The sequence below is a fragment of the Camelus dromedarius genome, chromosome 3 (assembly GCF_036321535.1).
Source record: "Camelus dromedarius isolate mCamDro1 chromosome 3, mCamDro1.pat, whole genome shotgun sequence".
Taxonomy (NCBI): Eukaryota; Metazoa; Chordata; class Mammalia; order Artiodactyla; family Camelidae; genus Camelus; species Camelus dromedarius.
In genome coordinates, this window is record NC_087438.1 from 23,671,823 (window position 1) to 23,686,634 (window position 14,812).

The 14,812-nt window shown below is 43.0% G+C and overlaps 1 protein-coding gene across 2 annotated transcripts in view; it reads right to left on the reverse strand.

Annotated features, from left to right (window-relative positions):
- Positions 1 to 13,761, reverse strand: part of ADAMTS12 (ADAM metallopeptidase with thrombospondin type 1 motif 12) — a 287,386-nt gene extending 273,625 nt beyond the window's left edge. For both annotated transcript variants that reach the window (XM_010977625.3, XM_010977624.3), the window contains exons 1-2: positions 13,450 to 13,761; positions 2,512 to 2,873 (exon numbers count right to left, since the gene is read on the reverse strand). In XM_010977625.3, the coding sequence (XP_010975927.2) occupies positions 2,512 to 2,873; positions 13,450 to 13,576 (489 nt within the window). In that variant the 5' untranslated portion in view covers positions 13,577 to 13,761. The remainder of the gene's footprint in view (positions 1 to 2,511; positions 2,874 to 13,449) is intronic.
- Positions 13,762 to 14,812: the final 1,051 nt, after the last annotated feature.

Sequence of the window (14,812 nt, forward strand, 5' to 3'; positions counted from 1 at the left end):
CCCAGGGCTTCTCAAATTTCAGTGAGCACCAAAATCTCCTGAAGAGCTCATTGAAACAGAAGTCTCAAATAAGCAGATAACAGAGACGGAAAGTAGATTCATTGTTCCCAAGGAGTAGGCGAGATGGGAGGATTGGAGAGTGACTCCTAAGGGGTTTTTTTGGGGGCTAATGAGAATATTCTAAAACCGACAGTGGTGATGGCTGCACAACTTTATGAATATATTTAAAGTTGTACACTTTAAGAGGGTAAACTGTATGCCTCAATAAAGCTGTAAAAACACACTCACCTAGGTTTCTGCCTGCCGCCAGAAATTCTGATGCACTGGGTCTCAGTAGAGCCCAGAAATTTGTCTTTTCAATGAGCTCCCAGGTGATGCTGATTCTATGAGGTCACAGACCACACTGCTCTAGGCCACAGAAAGGCAATGGCATGCAAACTTCCCAGGATTTTATGAGCACAGTAACGGTTTATGAATGGTTAATGGTTAATGAATATATGTGCACTCCCACATCAGTGTTCTCTGGACCAGTATGGCCTTTGCATATGTGTCTTGTGGATCACTTCATTCTTGTGTGCCTGCCCTTCTAGAACAAGGGCTCCTTGTTCTGTTACCCTTGTCGTAGAGGATCAGGTGCCACTGATGCTCCCGGGATTGTCTCAGAGAAATGAGAGCAGGGATGACAAAGAGAAAATGTGATGTGAACCCAGAGTAAGTCCAGAGGATGAGGACCATGGAGCCGGGAGACATACCCCAGTACAACAGAGCACGGTACTTGGCCCCAGGAGAAGAAAAATATAGGGCATCATTTTTTATTTTGTGACATGTATGATCCAATTGGGGAAAATGATAAACGTCTACATATGAAAATTTAGATTTACCAAAAAAAAAAAAAAAAGGCAAAGCAAGACTTTCCACTTATTGTGCAAAGCAATTCAACCCCAGAGGTCCTTCAGAAAATTGGACTTTCTTGGTACATTTAAACTAAGGTCCAATGTTTTACATTAATTTTCCCATAGTATTCTAGCCAAGGCAACCAAGACAGGTACTGGATAAACATAATTTTAAATTACGAAGAGTGGGATTCTCACCAAACTGGCAGTAAGGATGGGAGGATTTGGGACCAGGGCCTCCCGTAGGAATGCAAATGCCACCAGCAGGTTTGCCCAGCACACCAGCCCGGCACAGGTGCCATGGTGACACCCTACGCTCTGCCATAAATGCCCCCAGGACTCCGGACCTCCTGCGCCTCTAGTCGCTCCCTAAGCACACTCGGTCAGTGCTGGTGCCAGCCTCCGACTCCAGCACGACAAAAACCTCAGTGCAATTCCTAAGCATTGTTTGTCATGCAGTTGCCAGTGGGGCTGTCACTGCTGTTAACTGCCAGAAGCAAGGGGCAACAAGGAGATCTTTTTTTTTTTTTAAATACAGGTGTAAATTTGAAGAAATAAGCTTGGTCACATTTCAAGATGCAGCACATAACACCTGAAAGATTTGGGCTCAAATGAACAGCACAGTCAAGAAATTCAAATCTCCCAGCTTCTTCATTCCCTAAAACATAACAAAAACGGGGAGCGGCGGAGGGGAGGACAAGGTACATGAACCACATCATAAACCGCACATTCCAGTGCCTGGCATATTAGAGACATAGAAAATAATAATAGCAGCCAATATTCATTAAGTGTCTATTATTTACTAAACATTCTTCTAAGATTTATATTATATACATATTAATTCACTTAGTTCTCACAGTACTCTTTACAGGGGTCATCAAACTGTTTCTGCAAAGGCCAGAGAGCAAATATTTGGGGACTTGTGGCCCCAAACGGTCCTTATCCTGATCACTCAGCTTGGCTGTTGTAGTTCAAAAGCAGCCATACACAATATAAACACATTGGCACATCTGCATTTCAATAAAACTTTATCTATAAAAACAAGAGATGATCCAGATTTGGTTTTTGGGCCATAGTTTGCCAACCCCTGCTCGGTGAGTTGGGTACCATCATTATCTCGATTTTATAAATGAGAAAACAGAGACATAAGGGATAAACTGACAGCCGAAGGTCCATCATGAAATCTAATTACAAACTACCCACAACCAACGACTGGATCACAGCAGCTGCGGACATCACCATCATTACTAGTAAGCCTCTCACCCAGTTCAAACCCAGGTTTTCCTAATTCAAAAGGGGCTGGCCAGCCAGCCAGTCACCAACAGCCTCAGGGCTGCCTAGAGGTTGAAGATCCAACTCCAGTCCTCCTTCTTCTTCCCCTGATGTTCCAGGTTGAAGTTCTCCCTGCCCTGAACCCTCAGTGCCCTTATTCTCCGTACCTCCCAGATTGCTTGACTTTTAATTTTATGCATTTTTCTCCCAGCCCATTTGGAGGCCAGGACCAAGCATGTCACAAGTGCTCATTTCATATGTGTTGAATGCATGTGCAAACCCATTGACAGTGGGTGTGCAGGCCAAGACGGTAGGGGACTCAGGGCAGAGGAGGAGGGTGACTCACCAGTCCGTGGCAGGCACTGAGGGCTGCAGTCCCAACTCTGGTGCCCTGCTGCAGAACTGTGCCCCTGAGATGGCAGGGGGGACCGGAGGAAGCCTCCATCTTAACATGGGAGAGGTTCCCATATCTCCTCTCCACAATGTAGTTTTTGGAACATAATCCCTGATTGACTGTCAAGTTAAAAAGCAGGTCCTTCTCCTCATGTAAAATTCTGTAATACACTCGGTCCTCAGGATCATCCAAATCTCTCTTCCTCCTGCTGCTGGAGACCAGATGGTATAATCCATATGACAGAAAATGCCCGCTCGCATCTACTCGGACAGGGGCCACCAAATGGTATTCCGGCAGGGCCTTGATAAAATGCTCTGAAAAAAAGGAGACACAGAATAAGAGTAAGAGATCCCTGCTGAGTCTGAGGCAAGACAAATACATCCCCTGTTTGGAACTTAGCTTGTTAATTGCAAAATCCTGTTGTCGAGGTGAAGTTTAGAGATACTTCCCACCATACAAATACCATCAGTATTAAATCCCTGAACAACTCAGATTGACCTGGGCCATCTGAGCTGACACTAAGGTAGAGCCCTGGTTGTCAGATGTTTTACCAGAGACAAATTAAGACAAGAATTCATTCGTGAGGAATATTGTTAAGAAATGTGCAAGATCAGTAAGACAGTGTAACAGCAAAGAACAAATCTGACTCCATATTAGATCTGTTTCTTTGGCTTTAACCCTGTGCCCTGTTTTCTAGGCTTAGTCTTGCTAGATCTGCACCTTTTGTAAAGGAATGTTGCCTTTAGCCTGAAATATACAGGAGAGCCTATTCGCAAGGCTCTGACCTTTTAGGATATTAACACTTTTGTACTTACATAAAGATAACAAGTTGCAGAATAGAAAATAACGTTGGTTTTGTTAGAGGTTTTACAGGAACACCATGAGCTGACCCATGTGGACAGCTACAAGAACAAAGAATTGCTACACCAAGAAGTTTGCAACAACCAACCACACCCCCTCCCGTTTTTAGTATAAAAGGAGCCTGAATTCTGACTTGAGTAAGATGGTTCTCCAAGACTAGTCTGCCATCTTCTCGGTCTGCCGGCTTTCCAAATAAAGTCGCTTTTCCTTGCTCCAACACCTGGTGTCCCAATTTATTGGCCCATCGTGCGGTGAGCAGAATGAGTTTGGACTCAGTAACAACAGGAACATTTCAAGTCTAGAGTTCATGAACATAAACCACAGGGCTTCCCTGTTTATTACAAGGAGTGTAAATGTAATAGAAAAGAACAAATCTGACTCCATATAGATCTGTTCTATTGGCTTTAACCCTGTGCCCTGTTTTCTAGGCTTAGTCTTGCTAGCTCTGCACATTTTGCAAAAGAACGTTGCCTAGAGCCTGAAATATACAGGACAACCCATTTTCAAGGCTCTGACCTTCAAGGATATTTACACTTTTGCACTCATATAAAGATAACAAGATGCAGAATATAAACTAATGTTTGTTTTGTTGGAGGTTTACAGGGGCACCATGACCTGATCCACCTGGACAGCTGCAAGAACAAAGGCTTCCAAGAACAAAGAATTCCTACACCAAGGAGTTTGCAACAACCAACCACACCACCTCCCCTTTTTAGTATAAAAGGAGCCTGAATTCTGACTAGGGGAAAATTGTTCTCCAGGACATTAGTCTGCCATCTTCTTGGTCTGCCACCTTTCCGAATAAAGTTGCAACTCTTTGCCCCAACACCTTGTCTCCCAATTTATTGTCCTGTTGTGCAGGGAGCAGAACGAGTTTGGACTCAGTAACATAAATGCCTCCAGAATTTCCAGTTAAGTCAGACTGGAGGAAAAATGCAAAAGCCCAGTGAACCCATCATGTATACTCTGACAGGCCTTGCACAAATACAGCATGTGTTCTGTAATACAGCAAGGAATGCTTCAAGGAACTTGGGTGTTTATTTTCACAAAACATACAAGTTAAATGGTAAAGGAGCATATTAGGATCAGAGGCACTGGAGTCAAAATATGAAAATTGCCACTTTAAAAATGCAAGACAGCAATACTACAAAGCTACAGTAATCAAAACAGCATGGTACTGGCACAAAAACAGACATACAGATCAATGGAACAGAATAGAGAGCCCAGAAATAAACCCAGAAGCCTACAGCTAATTAACTTCTGACAGAGGAGGCAAGACTACACAGTGGAGACAAAACAGTCTCTGCAGCAAGCGGTCCTGGGAAAGCTGGACAGCTGCACATAAATCAGTGAAGTTAGACCACTCCCTCACACCACACACACAAACAAACTCAAAATGGCTTAAAGACTTAAATATAAAACAAGAGACAATAAAACTCCTAGAAGAGAACATAGGCAAAACATCTGCTGACATAAATCATAGCAATGTTTTCTTAGGTCAGTTTCCCAAGACAATAGAAATAAAAGCAAAAATAAACAAATGGGACCTAATCAAGCGTATAAGCTTTTGCATAGCAAAGGGAACCATAAACAAAATGAAAAGATAACCTACGAACTAGGAGAAAATATTTGCAAGCAATACAAGTGAAAAGGGCTTAATTTCCAAAGTATACAAATAGCACCTACAACTCAATAACAACAACAAAAAAAAAAAAAATCAAAAGATTGGCAGAAGACCTAAATAGACATTTCTCCAAAGAAGACATACAGATGGCCAGCAGGCACATGAAAAGATGCTCAACATCACTAATTATTAGAGAAATGCAAATCAAAACTACAATGAGGTATCATCTCACACCAGTCAGAATGGCCATCATCAAAAAGTCAACAACTAATAAATGCTGGAGAGGCTGTGGAGAAAAGGAAACCCTCCTATACCATTGGTAGGAATGTAAATCAGTGCGGCCACTATGGAGAACAGGATGGAGGTTCCTTAAAAAACAAAATAGAGTTACCATATGATCCAGCAATTCCACACCTGGGTATATATCAGAAAAGACGGAAGCTCTAATCTAAAAAGACACATGCATCCCAATGTTCATAGCAGCACTATTTACAAAGCCAAGGCATGAAAGCAACCTAAGTGTCCATCAGCAGATGAATGGATAAAGAAGATGTGGTATATATATACAATGGAATATTACTCAGCCATAAAAAGAATAAAATAATGTCATGTACAGCAACATGGATGGTCCTAGAGATTATCACACTAAGTGAAGTAAGTCAGACAGAGAAAGACAAATATTATATATCACTTATGTGTGGAATCTAAAATATGACACAAATGAACTTATTTACAAAACAGAAATAGACTCACAGACATAGAAAATAAATTTATGTTTACCAAAGGGAAAGCGGGGCAGGGAGGGATAAATTGGGAGTATGGGATTAACACTACTATATATAAAACAGATAAACAGCAAGGCTTTATTGTATAGCATAGGGAACTATATTCAATATCTTGTAATAACCTATAATGGAAAATGATTGAAAAAAGAATATAGATATCTATTTATATATGTATAACTGAATCACTTTGCTGTATTATAACACAGTATTATAAAACAACTATACTTCTGTTTGAAAAAAACATAAGACAAGTACACTGGTTCCTTCCTTCCATGCACAAGACCACAAACACCTTTTGACTTACTCATATTTACATCCCCACCATTGCCTCCTCATTTTCCTGTTTGAGAATAATAAGAAATCCAACTAGTGGGGAGTAAGAATCAGGCTCTGGATTATAGACTACTTAAAGCAAACCATTAGCCATTTAGTAAGATAAACTAATCTTTTGCTTCAGGCCAAAAAAAAAAAAAAAACAAAAAACAAAAAAAGGAAAGGAAGGGAGAGATGGAGAGAAGGGAGGAAAGAAAAAAAAACAAAGAAGGGGGAGGGAGGGAGAGGAAGGGAGAGAAAGAAAGGGGAGAAAGTTCTACTTACCACCTCCCAGCTGTATTCCCTACACTTTGTAACCTGTGTTACTTTGTTCAAGTTACCTCCCCAATTACAATGTCTTTCCTACTCTCTATCAACATCCTATTTTCCCTGCTTATGTTTTAAAGTCCCAACTCAAATCCTCCCTCTTCCTTCTCCCAATGTCCCTGGTTGAAATTCTCTCCCACTTCTGAACTTCCAGGTCCTCACTTTCTGTAGCTCCCAGAACAGCCTGATTTCACAATGCCTTTTGTTTATTATTTCTTCCCAAATCCTTTGGAGGTCAGAATCTTGCACATCCCAGGTGCCCAATTCATATGTGTGGATATAGCACTGAACACGTTTTTTGCTGGCTAATCGAAAAAACTGGACTTGATGGGGTACAATTATAAAAGAGCTTTTTTTCCAGACAACTGCCTTCAAACACACTTGTCATTCATCGGTGCCTTGGATGAAATATGGGACAGACAACACAAAAAAACAAACAACCCGATTGAAAAATGGGCAGAGGACCTGAATAGAAATTTTTCCAAAGAAGACATACAGATGGCCAGCAGCCACGTGAAAAGATGCTCAGCACCACTGATCATCAGGGAAATGCAAATCAAAACCACAATGAGCTATCACCTCACACCTGTCAGAATGGCTATTATCAAAAAGATAACACCTAAGTGTTGGCGAGGATGTGAAGAAAAGGGAACCCTCCTACACTGTCGGTGGAAATGTAAATTAGTGCAGACTCTATGGAAAACTTAATGGAGGGGCCTCAAAAAACTAAAAACAACTACCAGGAATTCCACTCCTGAGTATTTTTCCAAAGAAAACAAAAGCACTAATTCAAAAAGATATATGCACCCCTGTGTTCACTGCAGCATTTTTTACAACAGCCAAGATGTGGAAGCAACCTAAGTGTCTAACAACAGATGAATGGATAAAGAAGATGTGGCATGGGTACACAATGGAATATTCTCAGCCATTAAAAAAGAATGAAATCTTACCATTCGCAACAACATGGATAGGCCTAGAAGGTATTATGCTTAGTGAAATTAGTCAGATAGAGTAAGATAAATACCATATGATCTCACTTATATGTGGAATCTAAAAAATATAACAAAACAACAGATACAAAGATACAGAGAACAGGTGGTTGCCAGAGGGGAGTGGGTTGGGGGATGAGTGAAATAGGTGAGGGAGACTAAGAGGTGCAAACTTCCAGTTACCAAACAAATGAGTCACAGGGATGAAATGTATAGCATGCGGAATATAGTCAATACTTTCGTAATATCTTTGTATGGTGACAAATGGTAACTAGACGCACTGTGATGATCACTTTGAAATGTATAGAAATAATTGAATCACTATGTTGTGCACCAGGAACTAACATAGTGCTGTAGGTCAATTATACTTCAACGAGAGAGAGAGAGAGAGAGAGAGAAATATGGGACAGAGCACGGTTTTCACTCTCAGGTACTAACAAGTAGCTTCTGTTTTTATGGGTAAAAAGTCCAGACCCATTGCTTCTAACTGCAGCAGTTAGGAGCCGCAGAGCAACACAAACAAACCTTAAAAACAACACTCAGTGAAAAATAAGAAACAAAACAAGTTAATACAGAGCCATTTACATTAATGGGAAATACACAGGGAAACAATAATACATATGGAACCCATTAAAAGGGGTTTTTTATGTGGAGGAATGGGAGTGGGGAATAGGGACCAAAATGCATATGTAAACAAAACAAGAAACGTGTTATGCACAAATTAATAACACTAGTGTGCGTGAACCAGGAGTCAAACTGACTCGGGCCTCTGTCCTGCCCGTTCCCCAAGGAATATTTGGACCTAGCTGGTATCAGAGCTTCACTGCCCGCCCCAGTCCAGACCTCAGGCATGGAATGGCCAGGTTGGGTGGGGTCGGCTGTAATCGGCTTCTCTAATACCTCTCTCCTGCTGCACTTTTCCTCTACAACTCACAGTGACGTCTCTGGTTCCTCCACGGCTGGAGCAGAGGAAAAGCAGTTAGGGGCAGAAAAAGCTTTATTCCACTTATTCATCTTGGAGTGGTACCCCCTGTATGTGGTCCCATCCAGATGCTGACTCCTCTCAAAAGAAGCTCTTTTGTCTCTAAAGACACATCTCAAAACATTAAACATAATTTCTGAAAGTATAAAATGAAAGACTAACTTGCCTAAGTTCCAGGACATACTGTTCAAAGAATAAAAGAGCAAACAAATGTATAGCTTTTGACCCAGCTGGTTTTGATCTAATGCACTTTTAAGAGAGGCAGCATAAGCGGGCTGTATAATAATACACTGATAATAAGTATAGGAACCATTTCATGAGCACTTGCTCTAATATTCCCCATTTAATACTCACAACAACTCTGTGACACAGATCCAGTTCCTATCCCCATTTCATAGACTAAAAAACCGAAATCTAAGAGGTCACAGAGCCAACATGCAATATTCCTTGGACTAAAATTTTGTGCTTCCTATTTTAAAATCGTGTCCTCAGCCACCGCACTTCGTGTACAGAAGCAGCTGCCCTTGGCGGAGAGCATAACAGAGCAGAAGGAACAGCATTGTCCCGGGGGATCGTGATCTGAGACAAGAAAAGAACTGCTTGACTTTTCTTTAGAAGCTTCAATTCGCTCAGCAATAAAGGAGAAAATAGCTATCTCTTTATTGGGAGGAGTAATAGGAGGTAAGACCAGCTTCACTGCTCCGGTTTTATTATAAAGGAGGGAGCTGAGCCACATCAGCCAATGGGTGTGGGTGGAAATAGGAGGCCACTTACAGAGTGTGGTTTATGTGGGCGGCCCAACTGTACTCAGCTCATCTGTACAATGGGCATAACAAAAATAGTATCCCTCTCTTAGGGTGGTTATGAGAATTCAATATATCAATACACGTAATAGATTTAAAACACTATCTAACAGATAACATTATCTAAACACTAGAACTTACTATTACTATTAAACATAGAAACTTGAGGGGAGGTGCCAAGATGGCAGAGTAGAGAGACTCACAGCTCGCCCTCTCCCACAAATACACCAAGAATTACATCTACAAACCCACTGAGTCGCACAGAACACTTACAGAACTCGAGCAGAGTGTCTCTTTGCTTCGAAATACAGGAGGATTCTCACAAAATCATACTGTACAACAAGTTCATACTGTATAGTGCAGGGAACTACAGTCAACATCTTGTAGCAATTTATGGTGAAAAAGAATATAAAAATGAATATACGTATGTTCATGTATGATTGAAGCATTATGTTGTATACCAGAAATTGACACAACATTGTAAACTGACTATACTTCAATAAAAATAGATACATTAAAAAAAAGAAAAAAAGAAACTTGGCTACTAGGAACCCCTGTGGCCTTAAATGTATGCAACCTCCAAGCAGAGATGGGGAGAAGCCCGCACTCATCTTGGCTTCCTCTCAGTAGACGTTGAGTTTGAAAGATGAGCTAGCTACTATACCGGCCAATAGAAAGCAGGGCTCAGAGGGGATATGACAGGGATGGAGAAATAAGACGTCAGGAAATAATAACTCCTAATTTTCACCATTTCTATGGTCAAACATGGCATTAAGAGTATACCAACTTGGTCTTGTCTAATCCTCACAATTATCTGGGATGTTACAAACACATCCCTCATCTTAGCCTTCATTCCCACCTCTGTAAGACAATAAAGAGGGGTGAGGGTTCATGCTGGGGCAATCTGACCCCAGAGTCCCCCTCTTCTAACCGCTGCCTTCACTCTTCTCAAAGGTCTACCACTGAGGAGCAGGCATCAAGGTTGGGTGTTTACAAGGCTGTGGGTGGGGCTGAGACACCCCTTCATCACAGCACAATTTGCACTAGGATCACTGGATATAAAACATAAGCCACAAATACTTCCATCTGCCTTGTTTAAAACTAGATTTGAAACGTTGGCCACAAGTTTAGATGACACTCCATGAGAAACTGAGGGAAGCCTGTTTTGACAACTGCTTTTGAAAACACAAATCACCAAGTCATCTTTTACCCTCTGCTTAGAAAGAAAGGAGAGAGGTGAGTGAATATGTACCTTCCAGACTTTGTAAAGTCTGGGTTAAATCTCTATTTTTCGTATCTCATCTATCTTAGAGAACAACTGAATTTCTTCTAAGACTCGTTACTACAAAGGGCAATGAAATTCCTGTGACAGTAGGAAGTTTATATTCATAATTATCCTTCATGTGTTGTTGTAACCATTTAACTGTATTTTTATTATAGAAAACTACATACACCAAAATGTTGCAGAGAATCGTATCACTTCAACACGGTGACTCAAAAGTTGTTAAATACACTACAGGAGATTGATCGGATTAGCTCACCAACCCTGTGATATCTAACCCGCAGGCAGCGACTGCTTATGGTTAACTACAACAAATACAATATCAAAGCTGTGTATATACGTACCACATCTTCTTTATCCATTCACCTATTGATGAACACTCAGGTTTCTTCCATGTCTTGACTGTTGTAAATAGTGCTGCTATGAACCTTGGGGTGCATGTATCTTTTCAAATTAGCATTTTCGTTTTCTTTGGCTGTATTCCCAGGAGTGGAATTCCTGGATCATACGGTAATTCTATTTTAGTTTTTTGAGGAACGTCCATACTGTTTTCCATAGTGGCTGCACCAACTGACATTCAAACCAGTAGTGCACAAGGGTTCCCTTTTCTCCACACCCTCACCAACATTTATTATTTGTTGACTTTTTGATAATAGCCATTCTGACAGATGTGAGGTGATATCTCATCATGGGTTTGATTAGCAATTTCCCTGATGAGTGATGCTGAGCATTTTTTCATGTGCCTGTTGGCCATCTATGTATCTTCTTTGGAAAAATGTCTATTCAGGACTTCTGCTTATTTTTTAATCACTTTGGTTTTTTTTTTTAATATTGAGTCATATGAGCTGTTTATATATATTTTGGACATTAACTCCTTATCAGTCATATCTTTTGCAAATATTTTCTCCCATACAAAACCAACATTTTTTTGATGGTTTCTTTTGCTGTGCAAACACTTTTGAGTTTAATCAGGTCCCATGTGTTTATCTTTACTTTTGTTTCTTTTGCCTGAGGAGACAGATTCAAAAAAAATATATTTACATGATTCATGTCAAAGAGTGTTCTATGTTCTCTTCTAGGAGTTTTATGGCTTCAGTTCTTACATTGAAGTCTTTAATTAAAATCTGAAATTATTTTTAAAGCCTAAATATCTATACATCACTAATAAGATCAGAGCACTGTACAGGTATTTTTCAGTATCAGCTCCTCTCAGCACATACCCTAAAGGTGACCAAGGAAGACAACCATCTCTCACTTTCCAGAAAAGAGAAAGCAAGTCCCAGCGGAGTCTGCTCTACACTGAGCTGAATTCGTTTAACAAAGAAGATGTGGAACAAGTGGAGCTGAAAACCAACCCAAGAGAATGTGTGTCTTTGAACCAAATCATCTCCAAATGCCCTGGGAAGTGCTCGCAGGCTTTGTTTGTGCTGCGGGCAGAAGAGGGACTTTTCACAAAAGGGCTGTTTTTCAAAGGACAACAAACACTGCTATTTTAAACTTGGGGGTGGGAGATGGTATCAGGACAGTTTACACAAGCCAGTGCTGGCTGACTGACATCTCACCCCGGTGTCTGTGGGCTCCGGCTTCCAAGGAAAGCAAAGGGACCTGCTTCTGATGGCTCTCGAAGGCAACAGCAGAGGAGCTCTCCAGCCAGTGTCTGAACTTCACAACATAGGCAGAAACCGCCAACAAAGTCAGGCTGGTGATGTCTGCCACCCAAGTGGTCTTGGGGATTAAAGGGGGTCAGGAAGCTATGGAAGCTTCCCAAGACTTGAGCACAGTCAGCAGACACAGGACTTAACGGATGCTAACCCCGTGCTCTGTGTGTGTGTATTGTCTCTATTGTTGCTCTCGGACAATTATGCTTGGTTTTAAGAAGCCAGCCTCTGGAGTCAGGCTACCTAGGTTTAAAACCTCACTCCACTATAGCTAAGCCCATAAACTCCCCAAGCTTCAGCTTCCTTGTGTGTAAAGCACGGATAGCACCCACAGACCCTGCACCCCAGAAGGCTGTTGTCTGTGGTCAAGAGGCCGACATAACAGAGTGCCTTAGCAGTCCTGGCGCATGAGACAAGCTCCAGCCTCGCGGGCCACAGCTGCCGTGTGACTGTTTTCTCCCAGAAGCCCAACCAACTCCCCACTAAATGGGAAGTATCTCTGACATCTGCAAGTCCAATAAAAAAAGCAGAGGCAACAGTACCATTCTGCTCAGGGTGTTAGGTTTTAAAAATGGATAATAACAACAAGGAGGATCATAAAAACAAACTGTCCATCCCAACTCCTCCAGTTTTCCTATAGCATCACAAGAGTTTTGGGAAACTCAAAGAGAATTAGCCAGCTGTGATCAGGAAGACAGGACAGGGAGAGGTGAGCCCCCGTGGCTGGAAATTTTCTCCGCAAGTTCTTATTTTTACAACACAGCCCTAAATCTTTCCAGGAAACCAAAACACAGCCAAGCTCACTCAGCAGGGGAGCGGAATCACATTTCCCCTTCCCTCACCAGAAGTTTAAAACTAGCTAGAAACATGGCAATGACTGCCAGTGGCCGGTTGGAATTTAAAAAACAAAAAAACATTTTCCGCGTTCAGAATCTGAAAACAGGGATTGAAACGGTGCAGCATACCGAGGAGACAAAAGGGGAGGAGGATTGCCAGCTACCTCTGGAGTCCTCACTGCAGCATCCTTAGTGTAAAAGGGATTGGGATCCTCGCCTTTCAGTAAGAAGTAAGGAATCGCACCTTAAACACTGAAGTCTGAGAAGCCCCGCGTTACTGAGCTCCCGGACCAGATTTCCTCGCAACCGGCAATTCGGCCAAACGGCTTTGCGGAGTTCAGTCGAGTGGGGGAAGGGAAAAGGGAGCAACCAACTTTTCACGAAGTCTTACCACTGCGGTATTCCAAGGAAATTTTAAAAAAGTCACTAACCTTGCCTCTTGTCCGGGAAGTGCACCGGGCCCGGCTGGGGTTGTCTCCCATAGCAAAGGGCCCCAAAGTTCAGGAGCTGAGCCACAACGGAGAGGTCTGCAAGCCAGCTCCTCTGGGCACATGGCATGATTCAGTTGTTGGGGAGAAGAAAAGTCAACAAGTTTTAGCTCTCAGCTCAAGAAATCAAGTCCTCGCCTGTGGCCGAGCAGGAAGATGCAGGGGTGCATGGTCCAGGCGTGGGGAAGGAGAGGCTGCAGGGCTGCCCACGATCTCCCTTTGCTTTTTTAAGCATAAAGGGGCTAGTTACCTTTCTGTTCCCTCCCTCCTCCTGAAAGGGGAGTGATTCAGCTGACAGCGTCTGCTTTCCGCGGGGTGTGGAAAGGGTCAGAGCGGGCGGGCGCAGCCCACCGCCGATCCCCACCCCTTCGCCTTGTGCGCGGGGCCTCGCCCCCAGCTCCGCGCATCTTCCTCCGGGACTCCCACCCCCGCGCTCCGCCGGCCCCGCCCAGAGCCCGGCCGAGCCGGCCAAATAGGGGAGCCCAGGGAGAGTCACCCTGGGCGGGACTGCGAGTGAGAGGCCCCCAGGCCAGCCCCTCACACTGGCGGAAAATGTTGGGCGCAGAGATGAGGCAGAGGGGACCCCGCTCCCCGACCCTCCTCAGCTCAGTGCTGCCCCCTTCCTTACTTTTCTCCTCCCAGTTCCCAAACTTCCTAACACTGCCCTTCCAAGATTCCTCAGCCGCCCTTGTCTGTGATTCTTTTCCAGCGCTTACTAGGTCTTCCACTTGAAAAAGTAACCAGCAATTTTTCTTTTTGCCAATTCACACAAATGGAAATGGTCTGGGCTAATCCGCTGGTTCAACGCTGGACAAGTCCCTTCATCTGTACCATGAGATGTTGAGACCAAGGGACAGTGAGCCACTCTGAGTCAGCAGGTCTCTGGTGCTTTTCTACTGTTCTAAGCCCGCCTCCACTGAACCAGAAGCAAACCAGGAGAGTAGAGGAAGTAAGGCAGCCCAAGAAGGTGCCAAGGGATTTCTCCAGTTTACCTGCACAGGCTGCCCATGGAAGGGGAAACCAATCCGAGGCTCAAGCTTTACATCACTGAGAGAGTACCACAAACCAGAGAGCTTGCCGCTCATCCTGAGAATTTCCTGGGATAATCCAGCCAAGATTTTGTGCTACTGGGCTGAAGCCCACCATCTCAGTCCATTCAGGAGGAATTTGGCCCCATACTGGTTCTCCATGGCTTCCAGCCAACCGTAAGTGTTCAGTGAGAGGTTGCAGATACCAACTCATCCAACCTCACTGGAGCCAGGGCAGCCAAGTCAAAGCAGTAGGCCAAGTGCAAGGTTGTGTTCAC